Source organism: Saimiri boliviensis, chromosome 4, assembly GCF_048565385.1.
Source record: "Saimiri boliviensis isolate mSaiBol1 chromosome 4, mSaiBol1.pri, whole genome shotgun sequence".
In the NCBI taxonomy this organism is placed as follows: domain Eukaryota; kingdom Metazoa; phylum Chordata; class Mammalia; order Primates; family Cebidae; genus Saimiri; species Saimiri boliviensis.
Window position 1 is genome coordinate 2,947,058 of NC_133452.1, and position 27,813 is coordinate 2,974,870.

The following is a 27,813-nucleotide window of genomic DNA, read 5'->3' on the forward strand; positions in this document are numbered from 1 at the left end:
ACTGTTACAAATTTAAACAGGTATTAAGAGCCTAAAGCCTCTTTCTTTATCTTAAAGTCCCTACCTTTTAGTGTACAATCTGGCAGAATGTGAGCTTTTTTAGAAATGCCTATTTCAGAAACATCTGTTACAGGATTGCTAGGTAACCTGAATATCACAAGACCCAGCACTTTCAGGGTTGAGTAAGAAAAGTAAAATTCACCATAAAATAAAATCACTGACTCCCTATCCAAATATTGCTCCCTGCTGTCCAGCCCTGCCCACTATCCAGCACCCCATTAGTCACATCACCCCATGGTCAGAATCCACGTGACGGTACCGTCACACAGACCGCAAACTGGAATTCTATACCTTACAGAAAGGGTCAAGACTGCACGATGCTGGCTGGGAATACCAGCACTTTGGGAAGCCAAGGTGGGTGGATCAATTGAATTCAAGAGTTTGAAATCAGACTGGGCAACATGGCGAGACCTCATCTCCACGAAAAATAAAAATAAAAACAAAAGAAAGGAGGAGGAGGAGGAGAAGGAGAAGGAGGAGGAAGAGGTAAAGGAAGGAGGATGAGGAGAAGAAAGAAGGAGGATGAAGAGGAAGGAGGAGGAAGGAGGAGGAAAGGGAGGAGAAGAGGGAGGAGAAAGGAGGGAGGAGGAAGAGGAGGAGAAATGAGGAGGGGAGGAGAAAAGGGAGGAGGGGGAGAAGGGAAGGAGGGGGAGGAGAAGGGAGGAGGAAGGAGGGAGGAGGGGGAGGAGAAGTCGAAGGGGGAGGAGAGGGAGGAGGAAGGAGGGAGGAGGGGGAGGAGAAGTCGGAGGGGGAGGAGAGGGAGGAGGAAGGAGGGGGGAGGAGGAGGAGGAGGAGCAGAAACAATAATAATTAGCCAGATGTGGTGGTGTGTGCTTGCAGGGCTGAGGTGGGAGAACCACTTGAGTCCAGGAGGTTGAGGCTGCAGTGAGCTTTGGTGGTACCGCTGCACTCTACCCTGGATGACAAAGTGAGACCCTGTCCTGGTGGAAAAAAAAGATTGCCACAATGATGATGAAAGTGATATTAAAAACTGCATCAAGCACAAACTTAGCCAGTGATAAACGAGGATCAGACAGACCAATTAATAAGTAAAGAGACAACTGATAAGGATGAGAACGTAGACTCCTTACAAGAGAAAGATCTGATTTTCCAAGGACTGGAAGAGGTTCTAAGAAATACTGGTTCAAGTCCTGAACCCAAAGTGCTCTTCATAATCATGTCACAGAGAGTCAAGGAAGACAGCCCAAGACTAAGTCTCTGTTTTGTCAATTAGTCCATATTTGAAGCAATAAGTGAGAAATATGAGATAGACTTTATTTTTCAAACAAAGGTCTTCAAATGCTGTCACCATTTACTATAAAATCTGATTCTAGATGAGGGTCTCACTATGCCGTCCAGGCTGGTCTCAAACTCCTGATCTTAAGTAGCCCTCTGACTTCAGCCTCTTGAGTATCTGGGACTATAGGTGCATGCTACCAAGTCCAGCTTTGATCCTAGTTCTAAATGTATTTATTTTAAGGGGACTTTTACAGATATTAAGTATCTTTAGATAACAGTACCCTGTTGTATTAGTAACAATATATTACAATAAAAACACTAGGTGAGGCAGTACAAAGGATCACTTTGGTTAGATGATATTCAAGGAAAAGATGCCCAGAGACTATACGACCAGGCCAGGCCTTGAAAGAAAGAAAGAATGGGTATTCATTCTTTCTTTCTTTCAAGGCCTGGCCTGGTCGTATAGTCTCTGGGCATCTTTCAACAAGAAGTTGTTCCAGAAACTGTCAAAAAGATAGGCAGGAACAGCATGGTGAGGGCACAAGGTGTCTTACTACAGTCTCACGCAGGGGAAGAGAACTATTAATTTGAAAAAGCACTTTCGATGCTACGCCAAAAGTTTAAAATTTTAAATGAGCAGTAGTTTACCACTACCACCCCCCATAAAAATGACACCATAATGATGACAACAATGATGATATTGACAGTACTACTGCTAAGAGTGTTGACAAAGATTATCCAGGTAATTATATACAGGATATGCTAAAATGAGACTGTTAAAAATAGGAGGCTGTGAGATTGGCTAAAGAATTATTGTGTAATGGAAATAACAGTAATGCTAGTTATCAAAACACAGAAATAAGAAACTTTAGATAATTATTTTATCAACTGAAAATACAAGAAACAAAAACCAGGGTAACAAATTTGGGATAGAACAGTAAGTCTGAATTCCTTCCATAAACCAAAATTACCAAATTTTTCTTGTTGCAAAATTTATACTAGATGAAAATCCTTCTGAGTGCAACTTTTAGAGAAATAACATTAATGATCATGTATAAATCATAAAAGTAAAGCAAGATGGAGGCTGAGATATTCTCAAGCGCATGTGAGTAAGCACTGAAGGTAAAGAAGGCACTGGGTCCTACTTTATCTTTATGCATTTAAGATCTCTTCTGCCTTAGTGGTTTCATACACATTTTTAAAGTGGCATGACCCTTTTTTATGTTTCCTACTGAATTCACACAAAGACTTGTAGTACATAAAAAGGATAAATGCGGGGCTTCCTCGGTGGTTGAAGCAGGTTTGGGGCTGGGGCTTTAGCCCACTAGGGCTGCGGTATGCAAACGTGCTGAGAGGATCCCAGGGCACAGAGAAGCATTTAAATGTTCAAGAGAAACGAGTTGCATCTGCTTTACACCAAAAGAACTGGTTCCAGTGGCTCCTGGACCACAGCAGACTGCACAGCATCTCTTCTGTCGGCATCATACACATACATACAAAGCTGGGTTTCCATAACACTAAAAACAGGCAGCATGGCCTGAAAATTAACAAGGACAAGAAGGGAAGGTTCCTGGGGTCTGAGGGAGCTCGGGAAGGCCCAAGAGGCACAAATGTCTCGCCAGGGAGCAGCTGGGATTAAGAATGAAATGAAAGCTTTAGTTTTCCTATCATTTTATGTGTACTATTTTTTCAAACATCTACCAAATTGTTCACCATTAAATATTTACTGACCTGTCTGAATCTAACTACTTAATGAAATGGACTGTTAGGCATTTCCTTTGACTTAGTGGTACCATTATTAAACTATTACTGAGACACTAAGGGTTCTGCAACCCAAACAAGACTGAACACCTGCATGCTAGGGCTTTACTCACACCTGAGGCACTAGTGAAAAACCAGCACTTTAAGCCCAAAGGTGTGGAAGGTACCTGAGGGAGCGGGGAAGACACTGTTTCCTTCTTATTTAACCATTTTTTTGTTTTCACCCCTTTTTTTCTTTAAAAAAAAATCAAAATCATCCAATTTTTAAATCTCAAATTCCAATCTTACATATCATTCAAAGACTTCACACTTGTTAGTATTCAACTAACGAAACAGCAGAGACTGAAAAGAAAAAAGGTGGAAGTGAGAGTGATTTTATTCTTCTTTAAAACCTATTTACAAGGATTCTAAGGTAAAGGAAAAACTCAGCTTCAGAAAAATCATCCAAAATTGAGAACACCTTGTATTGTCAAATTTAGTTTTGGTATTAATGATGAAGGTAATATCCTCATTAACCTTAAAAATAAAATAAAAAAAGTATACCAACAATAACAACAAAAATGCTCTGACTTACATACTACTGAGGAAAAAAGGATTTAATCACACCTGAAAACCCCCCACATTACAAACACTTTAGTCTACTTTCATATGCACAAAGAAAGCAGTATTTTTGAAGTTAAAAAATATTCAAAAAAGATCTGTGGATAGAACTTAAAGGAGGCACTCAAATTAGGTTTGTGATATACATAAATCCTTTATTTGCTGCACCAATTATAATTTGTATTTGATTTAAACAGGTTACTCAACATTTCTAAAGCACCAATGAAATTTTTTTTCAATTTCTACATTTCTTTTTATTAATTTTTTGAGAGACAAGGTCTTGCTTGGTCACCCCAGGTGAAACATGCAGTGGCATGATCATAGCTCACTGCAGCCTCAAAGTCCTGAGCTCAAGTGATCCTCCTGTCTCAGTCTACCAAGTAGCTGGGACTTGGTATCATGCCCAGCTAACTTCTTTTTAAAATTTTTCTGTGAAGATGGGTCTACCTATGTTGCCTCAAACAATCCTCACATCTTGGCCTCATTAAGTGCTAGCATTACAGGCATAAGCCATGGCACCCAGCCAAATTTCCACGTTTCTTAATCAGTCCAACTTTAGTTGTCATTTGATATAGCTAAATAAGATATTTTCAGAAATTTCTAATGTTAACACAAGCAGCAATTACAAAATACATAAGGTTTTCCTAAGATACCCTAAAGTATTCCCAAAGAATAATGAAAATGTATTGTTTCAGAAGGCAAAAATATTACAGCAGGACTGATGACTCATACCCATATAATATTTAACTGCGTTACAATTATAATATTATAATCCATACATAAGCCACAGAAAACAATCTCAAAAAGCAGGTTGCATACCATACAACGTATGTGACACCCAGATATGATAGATAAATGTAAGCTACTTTGGAGAAATAAGCTTATGCAAAATTAATATATTCATTCTAACTCCCAACAGATGTTATGTACCAGGAATTTATGAGAACAATTCCCAGACATACAACAGTTTTCTCAGCCTGCCAACTTACTCTCCTACCCCCCCAAAAAAAAGAAAGAGGGCGATGAGCAATAAACCTGTGACAAGCCCACGATCCCCTGAACAAGGCGACTCTTCACAGATGAGGTCACGCCTCTGCCAACACCCGCCTGTATACACTGACCTCCACTGACATGCACTTCATAGAGTGAATACTTGGGAGAGGACAGCATTCTCATATCAGGTCGAAATTTCTCTGCGAGCGTTTCGATTACATCTTGAGTGGTGGCAGTACTAGAGACACGAATACATTTTGTTGCAAAGTTTCCAGCAGCTTTATCTTGAAAATAAAATCTCATTACTCCATGGAACTCCAAATCCTAAAAGAAAACAAAATGGTACATTTTTGGAAAACAATACTCTGAAGAGATTAACTGTTTGTAATAATAAATGAGAAAGGCTGTTGTTCGTCACTTTTTAAAAAAATGCTTCTTTATCATAAACATCTGAGACTAATTTAGAGAGAGGGGTTTTTAGTCTTCAAGTTTCCTTTCTGACTTTGAACAAGTTACTTACAATTTCTCTTTGCCTCACCTGTCTCATGTATGAAATAATGGTTGTCAGAAGATGATGTTATCAACAGCTAACATCTACTGAGTCCTCGGCAAGTGTTAGGCACACATGACATGCAATATGTATAAGCTTGCAGCTCAACAGATACTATTATTTAACCCTGTTTCCAGATCTGGTCATCCAGATTCATAGAGTTGAGTTCAGCGCTCGAGCTGGTACGTGGCAGATCCAGAGTTAAAACCCAGATCCACCAGACTCCAAAGTCCATGCCTGTACTGCCCCGAAGTTCCCTTTCCAGCTCTAAAAATCAAAAGCCTAAATGAAAAAACTCTTCTTAAAAAGCAAGAGGAAAATGTTTGTCCCAACCATTAATGTGAATAAATGAAAATTCTTAATTTTTGAATATGTTGGTACAAAATTGTGGGTTTTGCTGCTATTTTCAATGGCAAAAACTGCAATTATGTTTGCACCAACCCAATAATTCTAATTTTCTATATGAACTACTTGCCCATAATCAATGAATGCATTTTAGATTGGTCTCAAAATCTTACTTCTAGAGAAAAAGCACACTGGAATTCCAGCCAAAGGTATCCCCACCATAGGTATCATCTACTGCAATGTGGGCTGACGCTCACAACTGTGGCATGTCCTTTCCCAGTATTTCCCTGCACACAGAAACGCCCAACTCCCAACACAAATTCCAAAGAATATTTCTAACTCCTAGGTCACTTTTACTATCTCAAGCAAGATTAAAGCCTCAGTTGTTCCACTAAAGTCATCCTTGGTTCTTCTTTCTCTCACCCTCACTTCTAATCCATCAAAATACATCCAGAATCCAACCAAAGTCCTGTTAAACTGTGTCAGAACACATCATTCCTTGGCTTTACATTCTGCAATGGCTTTCATTCTCTCAAAAGTCCAACCGTTACTGCAGTCCTCAGAGCCCATCACACAGAACGAAGCCTTTACTTTTCCCCAGTCCACCAGCCTCTTTTTGACTAATAAGTATCAACTAACAAATATGTATTTGAAGAAAAACAGGAGAAATGGAATACAGGTTGAGAATCCCTTACTTAAAATGCTTGGGACCAGAACTATTTTGGATTTTGAGTATTTTCAGATTTTGGAATATTTGCATCATATACTTCAGCATCTCTGATCTGAGAATCTTAAATCTGAAATGCTGCAATAGGCATTTCCTTTGAGTGTCATGTTGGCACTCAAAACATTTCAAACTTTGGAGCATGTCATATTTCAGGTTTTTGAGTTAGAGACACTTAACCTGTATTAGAATGGGTTAACGACTATATAAATTTATGAAAATCAAAACAAAAAATAAGAGAGTAAGGCATATTTCCAGTCCTGAAACTTTACTGTGCTTGCTCAGAGGGTCTTGCTACCCACTATACCAGAAAATACAAAATAAATGAGCATGTATGTTCAAAAATGACACTGACCCACAGATTCTGGAGGAAAGGAGGGCCATAGTTTCGGGTGTGAGATGTGAAAAAGCTTAAAAGAGTTAACAAAATGGGAGCTACATGAGTAGGAGTCCTACTCGTCTCAGAAATTCTATCAACAGCCCCTTAGTCTGGTCTGAGTCAAGTAACAAAGCAAAGCTTTCAAATGTCTCCATCTCTGTGTTAGTCTGGCAACCCTAAAACCTTTGTTACTAAAAATGCATGTGAAACACGCTCCTAAACTATAAACCTTTGAGTCTTAATTAACATTAATGACAGCTCAGGCTCACCACCTCTATGTCAGGTACTATGCCGACCATACCTATGCACTGTCTCCCCAGCTTTGCTTCACCTGCGTTCTCCCTATATCTGCTGGTTCTACCTCTTGGAATCATTCAAGTATCTTTCACAACCCCCTTCCATGGGCTCCTAAAACGGCACTTTAGGTAACAAAAATTACTATACAAACTTAGTTATATAAATTTAAGATTGTATCATGAGAGTCGTATTTTCATCCCAGGATTCCAATACTTTCACACTACCACCCTGAAACCCATCTTTATACTAAACCTAACAGTCTCAAAAACACTGATTGGCAAACCCACCCCCAGGCTTCTCCAAAAGCTCATGCATATACAAGAAGATAAACCAAAAAAGGAATTAATCTGTGTAGTACTCAATCATTCTGCTAACAAAATAGTTTTATATTAGTTGTGATTATAATAAAATGGGATAGATGTGCCAAAGGACGACAAGAAATATAAAACCATCAGTTTCCCTGAGAATTGTCAATAAATAATTCCAAATTACCAGATATTAAAAAACCAAAAGAGAAACAGAAGCATCATCTGTGGCTGCTAAGGGTGTGAGGGAATGCCCATTAACATCCAGCAACACAAATCAACTGATAAATTCACTCTAAATCCAGAATGAACTGATAAAGACAAACAGGGAAAAGAGGAGAATCCACTTAGTCATCCTCATAAAAATTCTTTACATATAAATTACTGCCCTTAATTGTAAAAAAGGAAACTGCAAACATAAAATCTTTATTACCAATGTGGCCCAGCTACTTTCCTTACATAAAATGTTAAGAGACAAAACAGAGAGAAAAAAAAGAAAGCCAAGGAGTAAGGAGATACTGGTATCTTCATCAAGCAGTAGCATTCCTGTCTATAGAGAAGTAAGAGTATTCCTGGCAACAACATTCCAGGTTCTACCAAGCCTAAACAAAGCCTAGGAAAACGGTTAACTTTATTTTATTTGCAGTACACAAATGTTAATAAATAACTATTAATTTAGTTTGACATCACACAAGAATGTATTAATATCTGTTACCAGAATATTCCCTTAATAAATAGATTAACATTCTGCTCAATTATTCTGCCAATCACGTTTGGCTGGTGTGAGTAAGTCCACAGAATCTTATCAAAACTAGTAAAATGGATAAAATCAAGTTCCTAAACCTGAAAATTAGATATGAGGGAAGGGGAGGGGTGAAGAGGGGCACGGAGGGGAAGGGAGAGAAGGGGAGGTCCAAAGAAGTGATGTATGCTGTATGCTGGCCACCATCACATAGCTTGCATGGCAGCAGGACTGAGGTACAGCCAGCATTAACTGGCCCCAGACCTGGACCTATATCACCATGCTCTGCTGGGAGTTTGACACTAATTATTTTTCTTTGATCATACAACAGGCACAAGAAATGCTCCAGAAGAAACGAATAAATAGCTAAATAAGAAATCATTAGTGACTTGAGATCATCACCTACCTAGACAGGCCTGGCAGTCAAATACAAGAATTCTTACTGCTCACAAGGGACTCCAAGGCAGCTCACACCCCACACAGTGCCTCTTCAATCTCCTCCACCATGTCTAGACACCTGTATGCCCTACACAGTGCAGCGAAAACATCTAGGGGATTACAGCAGGACATGAACAGGTTCACATTTCAACATGACAGACGTATCCTTGAGTGAATTATTTAAAGTCTATGTGAACTCAAATCTCTACACTTATAAAATGAAAACAACAAGCTTGTTTTGAGGATTAAACAAACTATATAAAGCAACTCATGCTACCTGACACAGGGAAGTGCTCAACAATCAAGTGTTCTTCTTTATAGTCTCTTCCACTAGAATATAGCTCTTCTGAGACAAGGAAACCTCTTTTATTCATTATTCTAGGTCCTCCCTCAGAATCCAGTACAATGCTCTGCATTAATGATAAAAACAAATTTGAGTCAAGATGCCCAATAACAAGATCCAATTCTGCCAGCTGTGGCTATCTGTTCTCAACTGATGAGAACTCCGGAAAGCAAAACTTAAATTTGTAAAGTTTTGCCAAAATTTCTGCCATAAAGTCTCAAGGGCAGAATTAACATTCTAATATGTTGCAGCCAAACTAGTTATAATTTTACAAAGAAAGATTTAAAAAAAAAAAGAGAGAGAAAAAAAGCACAGCTATAAGTTCTCAATACCTAAATGAAGAGCCTACTTGCAAGCAGTATGCTTTCAGAAAGAAGTTTCTGTTTACAATAGGTAAGATGGTAACTGCCTATGATCACTTTATCTGTACAGTCAGTATACGATGGTCATCTCAGTATGTCTCAATAATTTAGTTCAAAGGGAAGGAAAAATTTAATGACATTTCCTTTCCTTAATGGTTATTTCTCCTTCCCAGAAAACAAATTTCTTTGGTAAATATTTACCTTGATATAAACTTTTCCCTGAGAAATATTATCATCAATGATTACTGAAACAGAAAAACTGATTAAGGTCAACTCCAAAACAAAATTCTTTTTATGCTTATTAAAAGAATACAATAATCCAAAACAAGAAAGAAAGAGAAAGAGAGAGAGAGAGAGAGAGAAAGAGAGAGAGGGGCAGGGAGGGAGAGAGGGAGGGAGGGAAGGTAGGCAGGAAAGCAAGCAAGCTACATTGTAAAATTACTAAAGAGTCAATACAAGAAATAAAGATGGAGATTTTCTTTTAACTATCAGTATTTCATTAATAAAATTGACGATCAACTGGCTTTATTCCCCAAGCCAGCAGAAATTCTCCAGGGCAACCCTAAACCACCTTTTGATAAAGCTAATCAGAATCATTCATTCTAAAACTGAAATAGGTCAACCATGTACAATTTACTTTTCTTCTATCTTTAGCCCTTACATGAAACCCATGTCCTAGCCTGTAGCAAAACAATGCTAACTTCAAACAGATCACCAATTCCTATTCCCCATGGAGGAAACTGATGGATTATCCACTTTATTACACACACACACAACAAATTTATTTCTTATGATGGTGTCTACAAAATATATCCAAAGGTTAAAAAAAAAACAATTATGTCTTCATCACCCACCAGTTATTAGCAGACAAAACAATCAATCTGATGGCAATAGCCATTTGACCTACTTAACATTAAGCTGTTAACAGATTTTGAAATCTTTTATATGAACAGTTTTTAAATACCAGTACTTCAAGAACACTATTTGAAATGAATGCATTTCATTACCTAACACTTTTACAAGACAAATAGTACTCACGGAAACGTCTGAAAAAGAAAAAAGGAAAAAAAAAAAGAACAGTCATACAATGTCTTCTCCGAGCTAACATTCTTTCCACTGTATTCACTCCCAAGAAACCTTCCTCCTTGCCCTTTCCTCCCACTCTGCATTCCTATAAAGCTCCTAGAAAAATCCAGTTTTCTATTAGCCCTAATTATGTTATCTTAGAATTTTCTGATCTTTCCAACCACAAAAGAATTTTCTAAAAAAATTCTAACGAATTTGCTTTGTCTTTAACCTCAGTTTCCTCATCTACAAAACGAGAAAAGTAACAGTATGGACTTCCACGGCACACTGTTGTTCTGTGGCTGGGAATGTAAACTGACATACGAGCAACTGAGAGGCACTTAGCAAACACAATCTGATTCTAGAAACAGAGTCTATAACTTCACATGTGCATTTGGTCTTCAAAATCAAATGACTTCATTAAATTTTTGTCTAAAAATAAAGGCATAAGCTTAACACATAGCAATGCACCACTGTGTGATGTGAACCAACCACTGTACTAGAAGTATATCTTATTGCTTATTTACCAAATCTGAGAAAGACCAAGTTCACTGAAAGTAGGAAAAGGTCATCTTCCAAGCAAAGAAAAAAACATTTCTAGACTTTAAAAAAACCAACAAAACAGAGAGAAAGCACACAATTGCACAGATCTCCCTTTTTACGAACTCTTAACAAAAATCCATCCAATACCCAAACACCTAAATGTTATAAATAAAACAAAATTCTCTGCCAGAAAACAGAGCCTGCTGTGAAAACCAACAAGCCAACATACTTTTAAAATTGCCCCAGTTGTAACTGCCAACATTATCTACTTAACAATCATCTGCTCACAGCAGCTACACATTTGTAAGCCATAACCCTGTCAACTTTCAAATCAAGTTAAATCAGTGCTTTGCTGCTAGACTTCACTGGAATTAGAAATCTACCCAAATCTTAGTCAGCATTAAAGAAGGGGGATCAAAATGTGAAGGTTTTCCCTACAGTACTCTTTAAATTTTTAAACTATTTTTTAAATAACTACCCACACAGACATACACTGAGAATTTGAAAGATGATCAATTAAAAAACATTTTAAACCCAGCCAGGCACGGTGGCTCACGCCTGTAATCCCAGCACTTTGGGAGGCTGAGGCGGGTGGATCACGAGGTCAAGAGATGGAGACCATCCTGGTCAACATGGTGAAACCCCGTCTCTACTAAAAACACAAAAAATTAGCTGGGCATGGTGGCGCGTGTCTGTAATCCCGGCTACTCAGGAGGCTGAGGCAGGAGAATTGCCTGAACCCAGGAGGCGGAGGTTGCGGTGAGCCGAGATCGCGCCATTGCACTCCAGCCTGGGTAACAAGAGCGAAACTACGTCTCGGGGGGGAAAAAAAAAAAAAAATTTAAACCACATGGCAAAAGAGCAATTATCACATCTGTGATTAAAGATGTTTATAACTCAATCATAATCTTTAAATACATTTGTGCACATGTACATAACAGAACCCTAAAGCCAACTATCTAATCTAGAGGTAGAACTGATTTTGCCACATACTGTTTGGACATCTAGTGAAGGCTATGAGTTGGTTCTCAAAGGACTACATTAAAACACAACTAAAATATGTGTAAAACCTATGATGTTGTAATATAAGTGCTTCTTATTAACATACTATGAAGATCTAGAGTGGGCTCAGGTTCATACAACTCGGATTTTGAAATAATATGAGTATAAATACACCAGTGAAGAAAATGTTACATTATCATCTGAGGGTAATACAAACGTATTTATTCAAAATACAGATGTAATGCTTGTCTTACCCAAGTTCAAAGACTCCATGAATCATACTCTTAGACTTCAACTTAAGAACCCCCTGAAAAAAATCCAGTGACAGGGAACCCACTATCCAGCCAAGAAATATATTCTTTCTTGGTACAGATAGTTAGCTAGAAAGTCCTGCCTTTTATTTAAAGCAAAATTTTTCTCACACATTTTGATCAACTGGGCTTAGTTTTACTCACTGGTACCATTTAGACCTATGTTCAAACCATGGCTTCTCATTTTTCAAAAATGAATGGTCATGAAAATCCATGAAATGATTAGGGCAGAAGATTTCTATCAGTTACAATGCACTCTGGGGTAAGAAAACAGGGAAAATACTGTGTCACAAAAATTTAAATTCAGTTATTACTATGTACATCCTGGGCTGCAAGGTAAAATACAATTTTTTTCTTCCTATCGGTCACAGTTAAACCAGTTTAGATTGAGAAAGGGGTTTCTCAACTTCAGCAATACTAACATTCGGGGCTGAATCAGTGTTTCTTATGGGAGCTCTCCTGTGCATTCCAAGAATTGTGAGCATCCTGGCCTCTATGCAGAAGGTGCCAGTAGCATCACACCCTCTGATGTAATAACCAAAAATGTCTCCAGACAGTTTTATATGGCCCCTAGGGGAACAAAATTGTCCCAGGTGAAAACCATGGATTTAGAACAAGTCTGGAACATCTTCAGAATGACATTCTAATTCTAGTTCCTTCAACTGTTCTTCTGTGACATAATTTCAAATCCACACCCTGTATGATCACTTCTCAATATCTTTATGTTCCAACCTCCTAGCCTAAAATAATTTTCAGTCTTGATCACAGAACGCCAGATGTGGTCTGACCAGCAGCAAGTACACTAATTCTATATACGATACCTGTAATTAATGCAACTGAAGATTAAACCAGCTCTTTAGTGACCACATAATATTGTTGATTCACAAGAGTTTCCAGTAGAATTAAAATACCCAAGTCATTTTCAAGTTAGTTTACCAAATAACAATTATCCAACTTGGCAATAATCTGTTAAACAACAGTCTTTGAGTACAACTAATGAGCTGGTTTCTAATTCATCTAATTATTTTAGATCCAGTCCTTAAACACAATAACCTGGTGAAAGACATTTTTGAAGACCTTGATACAGTCCAGATACGTTATGACTAATGCACTTCCCTGATCTACAAACCTGGTAACCCTCTCTCTCACTCTCTAATATCAATTATCCCCACCCCCATCCATCTCTCGCTTGCTCTTTCTCTCTCTCTCAGGAAATGACAACACTGTATTTAGTAAATCCTGTTGGTTTCTACAAATGGAATTACATAGCTTTTAAGCTTCAAGACAGTTTTCTCTTCCATGTTACCATAATCATAGCAAATATTTCCATGTAGCTACGTTCAGTTTTTTACAGTGTGAGTAGAAATAACTAGGTTAACACTGCTTTTAAACTTTTTACTGTGTAATAAACATCTTTCTTACAAAGTCACACTTTGAAAATTATACATTAAAATATATAAATATATGCCACCATATGTGAAAACAAAACCATGCACAATTTTACAAATATGTACAAAAGCTAATAAATAGTTCCTTGTATGGACCCAACTTCCCTCAAACATAAAACAGCCTTAATAAATATATTTGGTTAAACTACTACTTGACATATGACATTAAAACAGTCCATTTTCACAAACAAGCTAAAAGTTTCTGTTTTAGTCTTGTTTGGTATTCGGCCTCAGTTATCTCTCCTATAAAAATGGAGATAGTAATACCAACTTCTCCATGTTACTGTGAAGAATTAAATGAGACAGTATGCACAAAGGATCTAGCACAGTATAGCAGATACTACATATCTAATCAGTTTTTGTTACTTTTTTCACTGGATACATGGCTATCCAGTGACCTACAGTTTTTTCTACAAAAGTTAATTATCCAATTTCTAGCTAAATACTATAGTAGAGTAAGACTTAATTACCAATTTAATAGTACCTAAGAGTGTGTGCACATGAAAAATTATATTTGACTTTTCTAGTTCAAAGCCCTCCAACCATAATGTGTATAGTAGTTCACCCATACCTCCAGGGAATATGTTCCAAGACCCCCATTGGATGTCTGCTATAGCAACAAGTACAAAGCTCTATATATACTATGTTTTTTCCCTATACATAAATAGCTATAATAAAGTTTAATTTGTAAATTAGGCACGGTAGGAGATTAACAACAACAGTAATAAATTAGAACAGTTAAAACAGTATGTCAACAACACCCCTCTTCCATTTTGTGGCCTGTAAGTAAAATAAGCATTACTTGAATATAAGAACTGTTTGACAGCGCGACAGTCATTCCTATAAATGAGACAGCTATAAGTGACTAACAGGCAGGCAGCATATACAGCATGGAGATGATGGATAAAGGGATGATTCACATATCAGGTGGAACACAGCTGGACAGCGAGAGATTTCATCACACTATTTAAACTATCACACAATTCAAAATTTATCAGTTGTTTATTTTTGGATTTTCCATTTAGTATGTTCTGACCACAGTTGATCCTGGCTAACCGTAACCTCGGAAAGTGAACCAGTGGACAGGTGGGACTACTGTACTATAAGTTATCATTTCTCTCAGAAAAGTAATGATGCATCACAAGTGAGCACAATTTGCTTCAAGCAGAAGTTGACCCTAAAAGTGTTGTATTATCCACTATGATCCTGAAAAGTCCCCAGACAGGGGTTTAAATAAAATAGTACATGCCCTTGTCTAAATACTCAGGTCACTATTTGGTGTAACTGGAGTCTAAAATTCCTAATGTCATTCCAGCTCTGAGAAAAATCAACTACAATTGTTAAAGGTATAAGCTACCTTCCTACTGTCTAGAATAAACCAGGCTCTTCTAGTACTCTCAAAGTCAATGAATGCCAGCTAAGGTGGAAATCGTCATTTTAAATTAAATAAGAAAGCTAACTGGACCTGACTGAACTGCAAGACTAAGTTCAATTCACAAAGATTTAACTTTTAGTCACTAATGCAAGAGTGGGTTCTGGGAACTCACTTGCTTTTTTCACTAAGCAATATGGCCAGATTTATTACTTCATTTTGTAGGATCAAACTTACCTTTTGATACATAATTTTCAAAACTTTTTTTAAGAAAGACATTTGCCAACATTATTATTTGGTATTTCTGGAGGCAGGAGACAACTTGGCTCATTTCAACAAGTAGTTCATCTGTCCAATTAACTAGATCAGTATGGTCAAGGACATGGAAAACAGTTTATCACAATTGTATTCATTTTCATGACAGTTTTAAAAAGATTAATCGATGACTTTCATGTCACTTCAAACACTTAAGTAAACTAGAATAACTACCTTGAAAACTGTGTAAACTAAACTCAATTTCAACATAAAATTATAGTTATCAAGGACATAAACACAAATTTGAAGTCAAATTATACTGAATATCATTAAACAATTTGTTTTTCAAAATAGGATTTATCTTAATATTACAAAACATTTGCTTATTTTCTTCTGAAAAAAAAAATCAAGTTACACAGTTAATTTGTAAATTTAAGAAAATAGTAACTAAAAATACAGAGGTTTTTGTTGCATTTTTCTTTTTTTCCTGGAACCAAGCAAGTTAATTTAAAAGATTTTATTTCCTATGAGGAAAATAAAAAATCCAGGGCAATCCAGCCAAAGAATTATAAATATGAAAAGTCAGCCTACTAGATATTTTAAAAAATTATAAAATCTCTACAACATCACCTTGACATAAATGAAAGAAAAAGTCTAGACCTTTAGGTGGGTCTCAAATCTGTGTGGAAAAGATGAACTTCTTCATAAATGTATTGGGACAAACAGACAGCAAAGAGAAAACTGGATGCATATATCACGCTGTACATTAAGATAAATTTCAAATGGTCAAGGGATACAAAAAAGAAACAACATGAAAAATGAATAAATTCCGTGAAAACTTAGAAATAAGGAAAAGCTTCCGAACCATGACGTGAAATCCACAATCAATTAAAGAAATGTCAGTAAGTTTGACTATATAAAACTTTGACATTACAAAAAATTCAAAAAGCACACAACAGGTAAAGTACCAAGACAATTAACACACTGGAGAAAAAAAAATTTCCAACTCTTACCACAGAAAAAAAATAATCTCTTTAATAGATATAGAGTTTCAAAAATTTGTGAAGAACCAATAACCAATAGAAAAATGGGCACCCAAAAAACCTTCAGGCAGTATACAAAGTGATGAATCCGCCCTTAAATATACAAAAAGATGAACAACCTCAGTCACAATAAAACAATTTTAAATAGACAATATTAATAGTAAGATATGATTTTTCAACACCAAACTGGAAAAATTTCAAAGGTTTGAAAACAGTCTTTTTGCAGGGCTGAAGGAAAAACAAAAAGTATATACCCAAGGTGCAGAATTTGACAACATTTGGTAAAATTAGACATGCATGTACATTTTGAAACCGCAATTCTACTTTTCTGGATCTATACCAAAGATACACTAGCAAAAAATGTGAAATGCCTAATGCAAAAGGCTATTCACTGTGGCAATGTCTATATAAACAAATGTGTGAAAATCATTCATCCAGCAGTGGGGAAGTGGTTGAACAAATTCTCAAGAGGAATAAAACAGTGCCATTAAGAGTTATCATGAAACTCTTTATACCCTGATAAGGCATGATGCTTAAGATATATAGTTAAGTGAAAAAAGCACAAGGCAAAACAGCATGTGTCATAAACATCTACTATATGAAAAGGCAGGAAACAAACACATGTACTTGGTTATATCTTCAAAAAGAAGCCTTCCTTGCATGGACAAACCAAAACATAATCAAGAAGGAAGCAAATCTTTTCTAAACTTATTACATAGTTTCAACTCTAGAACCACGTAACTATTGAACAAATAAAGGCAATCACTGAAAACATAAACTGAAATGAGTGAGTCTTAACTCTGTATCAAGTTGGTCATATTAGCATACAGAAAAAAGGGTTTTTTTGGAGCAATTTTAGAAAACAGCTTTTGACTTTAAATTGCCGGGAGACTATTCTATAGACAAATATCTGCAAAGAATTTTGCAATTTTTTTTTAATTCCCATTCAGAAATCCTGTTGTTCGTAATATTGGTAATATGTTGTAATAGTAACTATATGATACAATAAAGCCAACAAGTAGTTGTGTTTATATACTGACAAGGTTTTCAATGTAAGAGAAGAGAGATACAAAATTAATAAATTAAGTGAAAGCCATATAAAGCCAATCTGAACTGGAAACATCAATACAAATAAACAGGTTTTTATCCCCACAAAATATAAATATCTCCTCCTTTCTTCCCACTGAAAAGGCCCAGAAGCAAACAACAATCTATAAAAATGAACATCTCTAGCACCTAGGCTATAGTCTCTTAAATATCGCTAAAAGAAACCACAGCTACTTGGAGAAATGGTTTAACCCAGGTCAGAAAACGTACAAGATGAATTTGAGACATCTTATTATGCTGGAAAACAAGGAAGATCCCAAAGACTAACTCATGTCTAAAGAACCCTCTAGCCAACAAAAAACTATAGCTGGACAAATTTGGACAATCTGACTGGATAGTCATTATTCCTGAATTCCAGCAGGAATAATGACTGCAAGTGACTGAAATACATAAAAATCTACCAATTCATTATACCAAAGAAAAGTGAGAATGCCACAAAAACAAAATCAGTATCAGCACTGAAGGTAACCAGAGCAACCAACTCCTGACTCTGGAAAATAAGCAATACAAGAGCACAGAATTTATGTCTACATATCTTTTAAGAATTCCAGCCAATAAATGTAAAGAGAAATGATGGAATTAGAAAAATGCCATTTTGAAGCCACTAACTGATTTAGACAAAGATCTTGGAAACAGAGATAAGGAACTTGAGAGCAGAGGGGCTGTCACAACTTGACCTTCTAATGTGATTCCATATAAAACATACAGAACTGCTTATAAAGCCTTGTCGAATAGCTGGACCTGAATCCACTCGAGCCTTTAACGCCAGAGAAACAAGTCAAACCACCACCACCCTGAAAAAGATAAAGGCAAGTCTAGAATAGAGATGCTCTTGGGAAAAAGAAGCCCAATATTTTCAAAGTGTACGGCATGAAATAAACACCCTAGATTAAAAGAGATGTAGGAGAAGTCAATATAATGCGTGGCCCTTGTTTGGATCTCAATTCAAATAAATTGACTGCAAACCAACATTTTTTTCTTTTTGAAAAAAATTTTTTTTTTTTATTAAAGAAGGGGTTTCACCATGTTGGTCAGGCTGGTCAAACTCCCGAGCTCACGTGATCCACCTGCCTTGACCTCCAAAGTGCTTGGATTACAGGTGTGAGCCATCATGCCTGACCCAAAACCACATTCTTTAGAGATACAGGGAAATATCGTTATAGACCAAATAACAGATAGTAACAAGGAATTATGGGTACTTTTGTTAATGAGATTAATGCATGATGGTTAAATTTTTTTTAGATGCACACTGAAGCAGGAAAGAAATAACATGACAGGTTTTAGCATTTGCTTTAAAAAAAAAAAAAAAGTGCACCTAAAAATAACAAAATGAATTAAGAAAGACAAATTGAAAATTGTGAAGTCTAGGGAATGAGTTTCAACTGTGTTTGAAAATTTTCATACTAAAAAAAGTTTAATATGAAAAGAAATCAGTTATAATTACAAACTATTGTTAGGTGCAAAATAAAATAAACCTATTTTTAAAAAGATGCTCTACAAAAACTCAAGAACTTTGATTCTATAAATGGATAATGAATTATTTATTTAACATCAGAAGTCAAACAGCTTCTTACACTGAACAAGCAGCAAGTGTGTCATACAAAAAGAAAGTGAGGCAGAGCCTTAGAAACGGCCAGACATTGGTTAAAATTCCAGTTCATTTTTCTTTCTTCACTTAATACCTACATGGCTCTGTGCAAGACACTTGAGTTCTCTCAAGTTCCCTGTCTAGAAAGTGGAGGGGCTACTATTTCACAGGGTTTTGTGGTTACTAAGTGATTCACACTATATAAAGGAAACTGCCACAAATAAGGGATTTGATAAATGTTACTTCTCGTCTGCAAATTCTCAAGTGTTTACACTTACACAAGAACTAGTTTACAAGGTGTGTGTGCACAGAGGCAGACACTACACACACCGGGATCTAGTGGAGGGTGGAAGGTAGAAGGACAAAGAAGATCAGAAAAATATACCTAATGGATATTAGGCTTAATACACGGATGATAAAATAACTGGTACAACAAACCCCTATGACATGTATTTACCTATGTAACAAACCTACAGACCCTGCACGCATATCCCTGAAGCTAAAATAAAAGTTAAAAGAAGGTGTGTGTTTGTGTATATGTGTGTGTACAAAAAAAACCTATCTCTGGAAAAACTAAATAATACAAAAGGAAAAAATAATAGAGTATATATTAAAGATCTGCAATATGTAAAAAACGAAAACAAACTTTGTAGAAAAAAAACAGAATGGCACTATATACATTTAAAATTCTATTGCTGAAATTAGCTGGACATGGTGGTGGGCACCTGTAATCCCAGTTACTCAGGAGGCTGAGGCAGAAGAATCACTTGAATGCAGGAGGCAGAGGTTGCAATGAGCTGAGATTACGCCACTGCACTCCAGCTGTGGGAGACAGAGCAAGACTTTGTCTCTCTCTCTCTCTCTCTCTCTCTCTCTCTCTCTCACACACACACACACACACACACACACACACGCACACCTATTGTCGAAATACAATTTCTGAGAGTTGAAATCATTTCCAATTATGTAACTGATCTACCCAAATCAACCTATATATAAAATTATAAAATGTCTTGGTGTTTACAGAAAATAACCATGTTCCTAAATTCAGCCTCAAAATTTTAATAATGAAAGAAAACCCAAGAAAACATTTTATAATCTTCACCCTTGAACCTGCAACTAAGATTATTCTTTAAGTATGTGAAATAATAAGAAGGCTCTAAATTTGAACGATGAAGATAATGTACCATACAAATTATATATACAAACATTGGTAGCCCATCATTTACTTGCATTTACAGTGAGTTTCACATCAAAGTAAACACTCGAACTATGGCAAGTGATTCAAAGAAAGTGATACAATCAAAGTCCTTCCATCTACCTTTTTACAGTACATTAAAAACTGAATTCACAGCATTTGACCTACTCCAATTAAATAAAAAATCTTAAAATATCTTCAAAGCACTGCATTAGGAAACAAACACAAGCACATTTTAAAACACAGGCAGTTTTTTCAAGCCACCACTACCTTAAGACCGTTCACATTTCACAAAAAAACATATACAAGAGATAGGGTTGGGACAGAGGTGGATTCTGAGGTAGAGTGAGTAACATGACTGTTACTGCCTTATAGCTGGAATTTTACAAACTAAAACAGTATGTTGTTCTGGTTCCAGTACTTGACATTTTCTCCCTGGTATCATAAGCAATCTTGAACTGCATATTTGGTGCCAACCGGTACCTCCTGCCTACCCTTCCAGTTTCACTCTTTGCATTACCCAATGACTACAACAGATTGGAATGTCACTTAGTACCAGGCATGAGAAAAACAAAAAGGTAAGCTGTGTACAATAGCACAGGGACTTCCGAAAGGAGGTCGAGCTGTTTCGGAGAGGGTTCTTATCAACAGTAACTTAAAACAGGGATGCAGAACCTCTACAGGCAGAAGTGACACTGATGAAACAGCTCAATCAAGTTTTCTTAAGTCTCTTTGCAAAAGACAATTATGGTGAAAACGACCAATGAGGGAAGCAGATTCTCATTTAATGTTATGGGAACATTCTGTTCACTGGAATAATTTTCTTAACTCTTGTTTTTGAGAATCTTCTCTACTGTTAAATAGATATCCTAGGCTAACACAGACACATGTAGACTTCTGAAAAGTGCATTCTGGAATAAATTATTTAGATAAGTAACAATACCAATAGACATAAACTCAAAGACAGGGATACAAAATATGATGAGAATATGGTAAGATGTGTAAAGTTCCATGAAACCAAAACCTCAAAATCAGTGATTCTGTTTTTATAAAGTTACACTGTTCATGAAATCTCATACAAGGGTACTTTTGAAGAAAATATTACAATTTCCAGCTACAACTGCATCCAAAATAAGAAACAGCAACAAACAAGAATGCAGAGTCAACCTAGAACATACAATACTAAACTTAGACATGTTGCTGGAAATCTCTCCTCCCTAATAAATTACATTAAATGATGTAAGGATAAACATACAAAATTAAGGGAAGAAAAAAACACACAAATAGTAATGACAATGCACTACAAATACCAAGAGCAGCAATGCTTGCCTTATGCTAGACATTGTGCGAAGTACTTTCTATGGATTATTAACTTCAATTTTCACAGCAACCCCCTAAGGTGGGTATTATTACTGTTCCTGTCTTACAGATGAAGAAATGGGGTCCAAGAAAGATCAAGTAACCTGACCATGTTCACAGTGCTAATACCAGTGGGGCAGAATTCATACTCTGGCAATTTTGAAACAAGTCATACTTTCAACAACTATGTGGCACTGCCTTTCTTCCTGCTGTATAAAAATAAGGGTGGAACAAGTCCAGTTCCAGCAATGTAGCAGACTAAACAACTGGTAACCACTGTGCTATACAATAAAGAGTACAAAATGAACATTCTCTTCAATATACAGCTGAGTCTATAAACTAGAGAAATCTAATTAAAGGGAAGTAAAGGCTAAACATAAGAAAACATGCTCACTTACTGAAATCAGGGTAACAAATTGAAATTATTATTTCAAATACTTGAGCATACCAAAAAAATCTGAAAATACTGAGGAGGTTGAAAACTGAAGTATGGAATATAAACTGGTATAACCATTTCAAGGATCAATTTTGCTGGACCTAATAAATTTAAATCTAAAAATTCCACTTCTACATATTAATCCTACAAATGTTTTTATCAGAACAGAAGGAAAGAAACATGAACAAGGGTGTTCATGAAATCTACATTTGCAACAGTAGAAAAGTATATACAATTTATTAATCTCTGGATAGGGATAAAGATAGACTACAATTTATTTGGACAACAGAATGCTGCAAAGCAGCTAAATAAACTCTACTAATGTCAAGTTTCATGTCAGTAGTTTTCTTGGAAGAGGAAGAAAGGGAGAAGAAAAACCCTTTTGCTATGTCTGTAACTCTTAATTGCTTAAACTTTCTGGATGCTATTTAACTAAAAGAAATGTAAATAACAGTAATACATCCTTTGCTGATGTGAGATTCAAATGAAGTAAGAGACTGGTTGTAACAGCTGAATCACTGCTAGGCATGTAACACGTTGTCAAAGAAACGTGACCAAGACAGTTAGGAATAAACTCAAGCCAAGGTATTCAAAAAGCTTGCCATTTAGGGAGGAGCTCTTGTTTCACCAAGGTCCCACTCCCACAATTTCACATAGGGTACATCAAGAAAGACTTCTGGGATACTTGAGCAAAGCCTAATTGTAGGGAAAGAACATATCAAGTCCAGGGAACAAGTGCTAAGAGCCCAGGCAGAATCCTGGTTGGCATAATTGACAAACAGCAAGAAGACCCCTGTGGCTAGAGCAGAATGAGAAAGCGAAAAAATGGTATTAGACTTAGGGGAAAGGTCATCACATTAGGGTTTGTAGGCCAAGGTACACTTTCAGTGATTAAAAAAAAATGGGGGAGTCTGAACAGAAACATTACATTATTTCACTTAAGGTTTAGAAGTGTATGTCTGTGTAGGAAACAGACTCTAAGGAGGCAAAGGCAGATAATGGAAATAAATTAAATCAGTCAAGACTAAGTAAGAGGTTACTGGAACAGCCCAGGTGGGAGATGAAGTTAGCTTGGATTAGTTCAGCAGTAAGAAGCACAGATGTTGAGAAGTGGTTAAATTATAAAAATATTTTGAAAGTAGAGCAAACAGAATCTGCTGTTAAGATTAGACATGATCATGGTCTGAGAGAAATAAAGGAATCCAGAAGAATGCCAGGCTGTGGACACGAGCAACTGGTAAAGTGAGGTGCTGTTCACTGAGACTTAGGAGAGGGCTGGAGGAGAAGCAGAGGAGAGCATGATGGTGGGAAACCCGAGTTTAGTTTTGGACAGGCTCTCTTTGCAATACCCAGAGTGCACCTAAGTAGAGATATCCAGTGAGGGACTGGCTATACAGGGCTGAAGTTCAGAACCATGGCCAAGCTTGGAGATGTAAATTTGGGATATATTAGCACTTAAAACCACAAGAATGAAAGATTTCACCTAGAGAATACGTGGAGAAAAGAAGAGGTATTGGTATCAAACCCTGATGTCAGGGAAACAGGCCAGTTCTGAAGACCAAGTGAAGGAAGAATCTGACGAAAGATGTGATCTACTGCTGCCGCATCAGAAGATAAAGACACGACTGGATTTGGCAGCAGGAAAGTCACTGGTGACTTTGAGGACAGTTTTTGTGAATTTAAGGGTTATCCCCCTTAAAGTAAAAAAGCAAATGAAAGAGTTCTAAAATTTAACTTTCATATTTAAAATTAAACAACTTAAACTGACAGAGTATAGACATACTATTTTCTTATTGTATAGATGACAGGTTTGTATCAATCAAATAACTAAACTGGCAAAACAATAATATATTATTGAATGTCTTAATGCAGATCCAGTTAAATTATGTTAGACAACATTTGGTTTCTACTAACTCAGAGTTTTATGACTTTTCTAAGAGATTAACTCCCCTCAGAATGCCGTTCACTAGACATCCCATACTCCACTCTTCCCCCAAATCACATAGGAGATTCTCTAAGATACACAGAAAACAAAACACTTGTGTTTTTTTTTTAATACTAAACATCTTTTTTCAGTCTTTCAATTATTTTCTTTACTGTGATATTTGTGGAAATAAACTGAAAAAAAGCCATTTGGTAAATATACATCAAAACAAATAAAAAGTGAAAGAGAAGTTTTAAGTAACCAGACAAGCTTAACTATTTACAACTATCAATCAGCTTAATTTCTACAAAGCTCATGACTTAGGTTTGAACTTTTAAAGGCTCATGCACTGGTTTTGGGGAGTTTTGTTTGTCTACGTTCATTTATCCCAAAACAAGAAAAATACACGCATATGGTTCATTTTGAGAATCATCTCAATGGTACTGAAGTAAAATTAATTTAGTATTTTTGTAGTCACATTAAAAATTAGAGGTTTAAAACATCCAAACTACTCAACATTAAGATCTTATAACAAGAAGATCTCATTAACAAACCTATATCCAAGGCTTCTTCTGATACCATGCAGTCTAGTGATACGGTTTTAGAGTATAATAGATTTGGGCATCATTGAAGAAAAAACAAGACTACCCAAGCTCTGATAAACTGGTACTTACTAAATGTAAAAGGAATGGGGTCCAAGCTATCAGCTGTAACTCAAACTAAGTGATATGGTTTGGCTGCGAGCTCCACTGAAATCTCATCTGGAATAGTCATCCCCAAATGTGAAGGGAGGGAACTGACAGAATCACCAGTGCTGTTCTTACGATAGTGAGTGGAGCTCTGATGGTTTTATAAGCATCTGGCATTTCCGCTGCTTGTACTCACTTCTCTCCTGCCACCTTGTGAACAAGGTGCCTGCTTCTCCTTTGCCTTCCACCCTGACTGAAAGTTTCCTGAGGTTTCCCCAGCCATATGGAACTGAGTCAATTAAACTTTCCTTTATAAATTACCCAGTCTTGGGTATTTCTTTATAGCAGTGTAAAAACGGACTAATACACTAAGATATTTAGGGTTTAAAAAAATTAAGTGCTCATTCAGTCTTTTTAGTTAAATTTCAAGTCCCCTAAAAATAAGAAAACAAAGCAATAAGAAATATTCATTTAGGCCAGGCACAGTGGCTCCTGTAATCTCAGCACTTTGGGAGGCTAAGAAGGGCAGATCACCTGAGGTCAGGAGTTCAAAACCAGCCTGAGCAACATGGAGAAACCCCATCTCTACTAAAAATACAAAAAAAAAAAAAAAAAAAAAAAAATGAGCTGGGTATCGTGGCATCTGCCTGTAATCCCAGCTACTAGGGAGACTGAGGCAGGAGAATCACTTGAACCGGGAGGCAGAGGTTGCAGTGAGCCGAGATCGCACCACTGTACTCCTGTCTGGGCAACAAAAGCCAATCTCCGTCTCAAAAAAAAAAAAAAAAAGAAAGAAAGAAATATCCATTCAATAGCAAATATATCATAAAATTAGAAGACCAAAATGACTGACTAGGAAAAAACTAGTTATAAACACAGTAAAACGTCAATGTGTTTATTTTGAAAAAATTTTCCATAAAAATTGACAAGAATAAATTTCTTGACAGAAAAACAGGCACTTCACATAGAAAGAAAATAAAGATTGCAAGAAACATTCATGAACGATGCCTCATGAAAGATACCCAGCTTGTGCACAGGCTCATGCCTTGATCTCAGGATTGTGGCCCCGTAGTTAATTACAGGGCTTTTTTAAATTGACGGAATGAGTAGAACATCCAGAATCCAGGAATACAATACACACTGTCCTGAGACGAGCAAAACGGAGTCAACTAAGGGAGATAAGGAAAGGACCGCCCCAGAAAGCGGCTAGTACCATCACTAGGAAGAAAACGCAGGCGGGGAGCGGGGGTGGGAAGGGCTGGTAAAGCCTTTCTTTTATGGTCCCACAGTGGGTAACTGGTTTTGGTAATCAAGAAATCAAGGCTATCAAGAAAAGCAATTCTAGTAGTGTTTTCAGGCTAGAAGCAAGAAAGGCAAGGGTTAAATGAGTCAGGAGCAGAGGAGCAAAGAGATAATTCTTTCAGGAAGTTGGAGTAGAAATGTTTGTTGAATGAATGATGAGACAAAACATGGAGACAACTTACAAAACTAGCAAAGTTTGTTTTTTTTAATTAAAAAACAAAACTAGAGTGCCTTTTTAACAGAACAAAAAAAGGTCAAAGATGAGTGAATGGAAGATAGGAGGTAAGGACGGAGAGGAAGGTAAGAGAAGGAGGAGTGAAAGGCAGCTGCAGGGTCCTAGAGGAATGGGATCTCAAAAGAAGGCGGCATTGGTGAGAATTTAGAGGGCTCTTGAAGTAATAAAGTTATAAAAATGTTTCCAATAGTATTAAAAAAAAAAAAAGAAAATTAGCAACACAGACTGAAACCCTCTAACTGATACATTACAGACATCACAGCTGATCAAAGAATGGAATCTTGACACAATGCTAGGAAAGGGGACATTTAAGAGGATACTGAAAAAACTTTAAACCAAGATCATGGAGGAGGAAATTTAGGAGGTGACACTTTCTAAACTTTCCTCTCCTGATCTGACATCATTGTACAGTATTCTTTTTTTTCCTGTATTCGACTTCTATGCCTGTCCCCTTCCAGTACACTTAGCCAGCTCCCCTTCCCCAGCCCCTGAGATATTTTGTTTCAGGCTTTTTGTCCTACATTCTTGTCTCTCTTCACACAACTTTTTCCTTGTAGTCTCCTCTGTGCCTTGGCTACCTGCTACCTACCATGATTACACTGAATCCCCTGGCCCCCTTCCTCTTAACTGCCTGTGGAGGATGCTTCTGAGAAATCCACAAGCACCTCGAATTTGGTATTTGGTATATCTCAAAGAGAACTTTTTACTTCCCCACTCAAATCTCATCTACCACTGACATTTTTTATTCTGGTTAATGGCACCATCACCTATCCAAGATAGCCACGCAAAAAACTGGGGTTTCCCTGGACTGCTTTCCTTTCTCTCAAACAATCTCCTCATCAGTTTTCAAACTGTAATTTACCTCCTTCAGTTTCATTTTCTTCCCTGTTACCTTAGTTCAAGCTCTTACCTCATAGAGACAAGCGCAGTATGGCCTGAAGTCCCCTGCCTCTAATTATGCCTGCTCTTCAATCCAGACTCAGCTGCCAGGGAGGTCCACCTGAACTGCAAACCTCCTCATGTTCTCTCAACTTGAACGTTCTTAACTTGGCTTACAAGGCCCATAAGAACTGGCCATGATTTACAACTCTGGCTTCATAACTGGCAAATGGCTCCTCAGTCCCAAACTGACTAGTATGTTCACCTGCATGTACACACAGACACACATACAGTACTCTTCTCAGTCACAACATGATGCTATGAAAACACATGGCCCCAGGATCTTAGCAGCTTACAACAAAGCTGTATTTGTTTCTCATGATAATATATCATTCTGTGAGTAGCTGGGGCTGTTTTGGTACTATGGTTCAACAATGTGCCCCAGCACGGGACACACTGATTCATGGATGACAGAAAAAGGCCATGACAGACCCTTCCATGAAATAGACTTCAAGCTTCTGCTCAGAAACAGCATCTGTCACTGGCCAAAGAAAGTCACATGGTCAAACCTGATGTTGAAAGGGCAAAGGCCATACAATCCTCTTACAAAGAGGAGAGTGAGCAATGCACTCTCCTTCTTGTAAGTAATAGTACAATCTGCAAGTCACAAAATGGCCCTGCATATTCTCACGTCTGTGAACAGATTGTACTAGTTTGAGTATTCTTAAATAAAGTCTCAAGCTTTGCCCCTTTGCCCAGCTATTTCCTACAAATTCTTCAGGATTCAGAATAAACATTTCCTAAAATGAACTTAGTTGAGCTTCCCTGACTTGACAAGTCCTGGAAAGGTCCACCACCCATGAGCTACCTACAGGTCTCCCTCTTCAGAGCACTTAATGCACTCTGCCTGCGTACCGCG

At 37.0% G+C, this 27,813-nt stretch overlaps 1 protein-coding gene across 20 annotated transcripts in view; it reads right to left on the bottom strand.

Moving 5' to 3' along the window:
• AFDN (afadin, adherens junction formation factor) overlaps nucleotides 1-27,813 on the bottom strand; it is a 143,467-nt gene that overhangs the window by 102,956 nt on the left and 12,698 nt on the right. For all 20 annotated transcript variants that reach the window (XM_074397148.1, XM_074397145.1, XM_074397141.1 and 17 more), the window contains exon 2: nucleotides 4,782-4,977. In XM_074397148.1, the coding sequence (XP_074253249.1) occupies nucleotides 4,782-4,977 (196 nt within the window). The remainder of the gene's footprint in view (nucleotides 1-4,781; nucleotides 4,978-27,813) is intronic.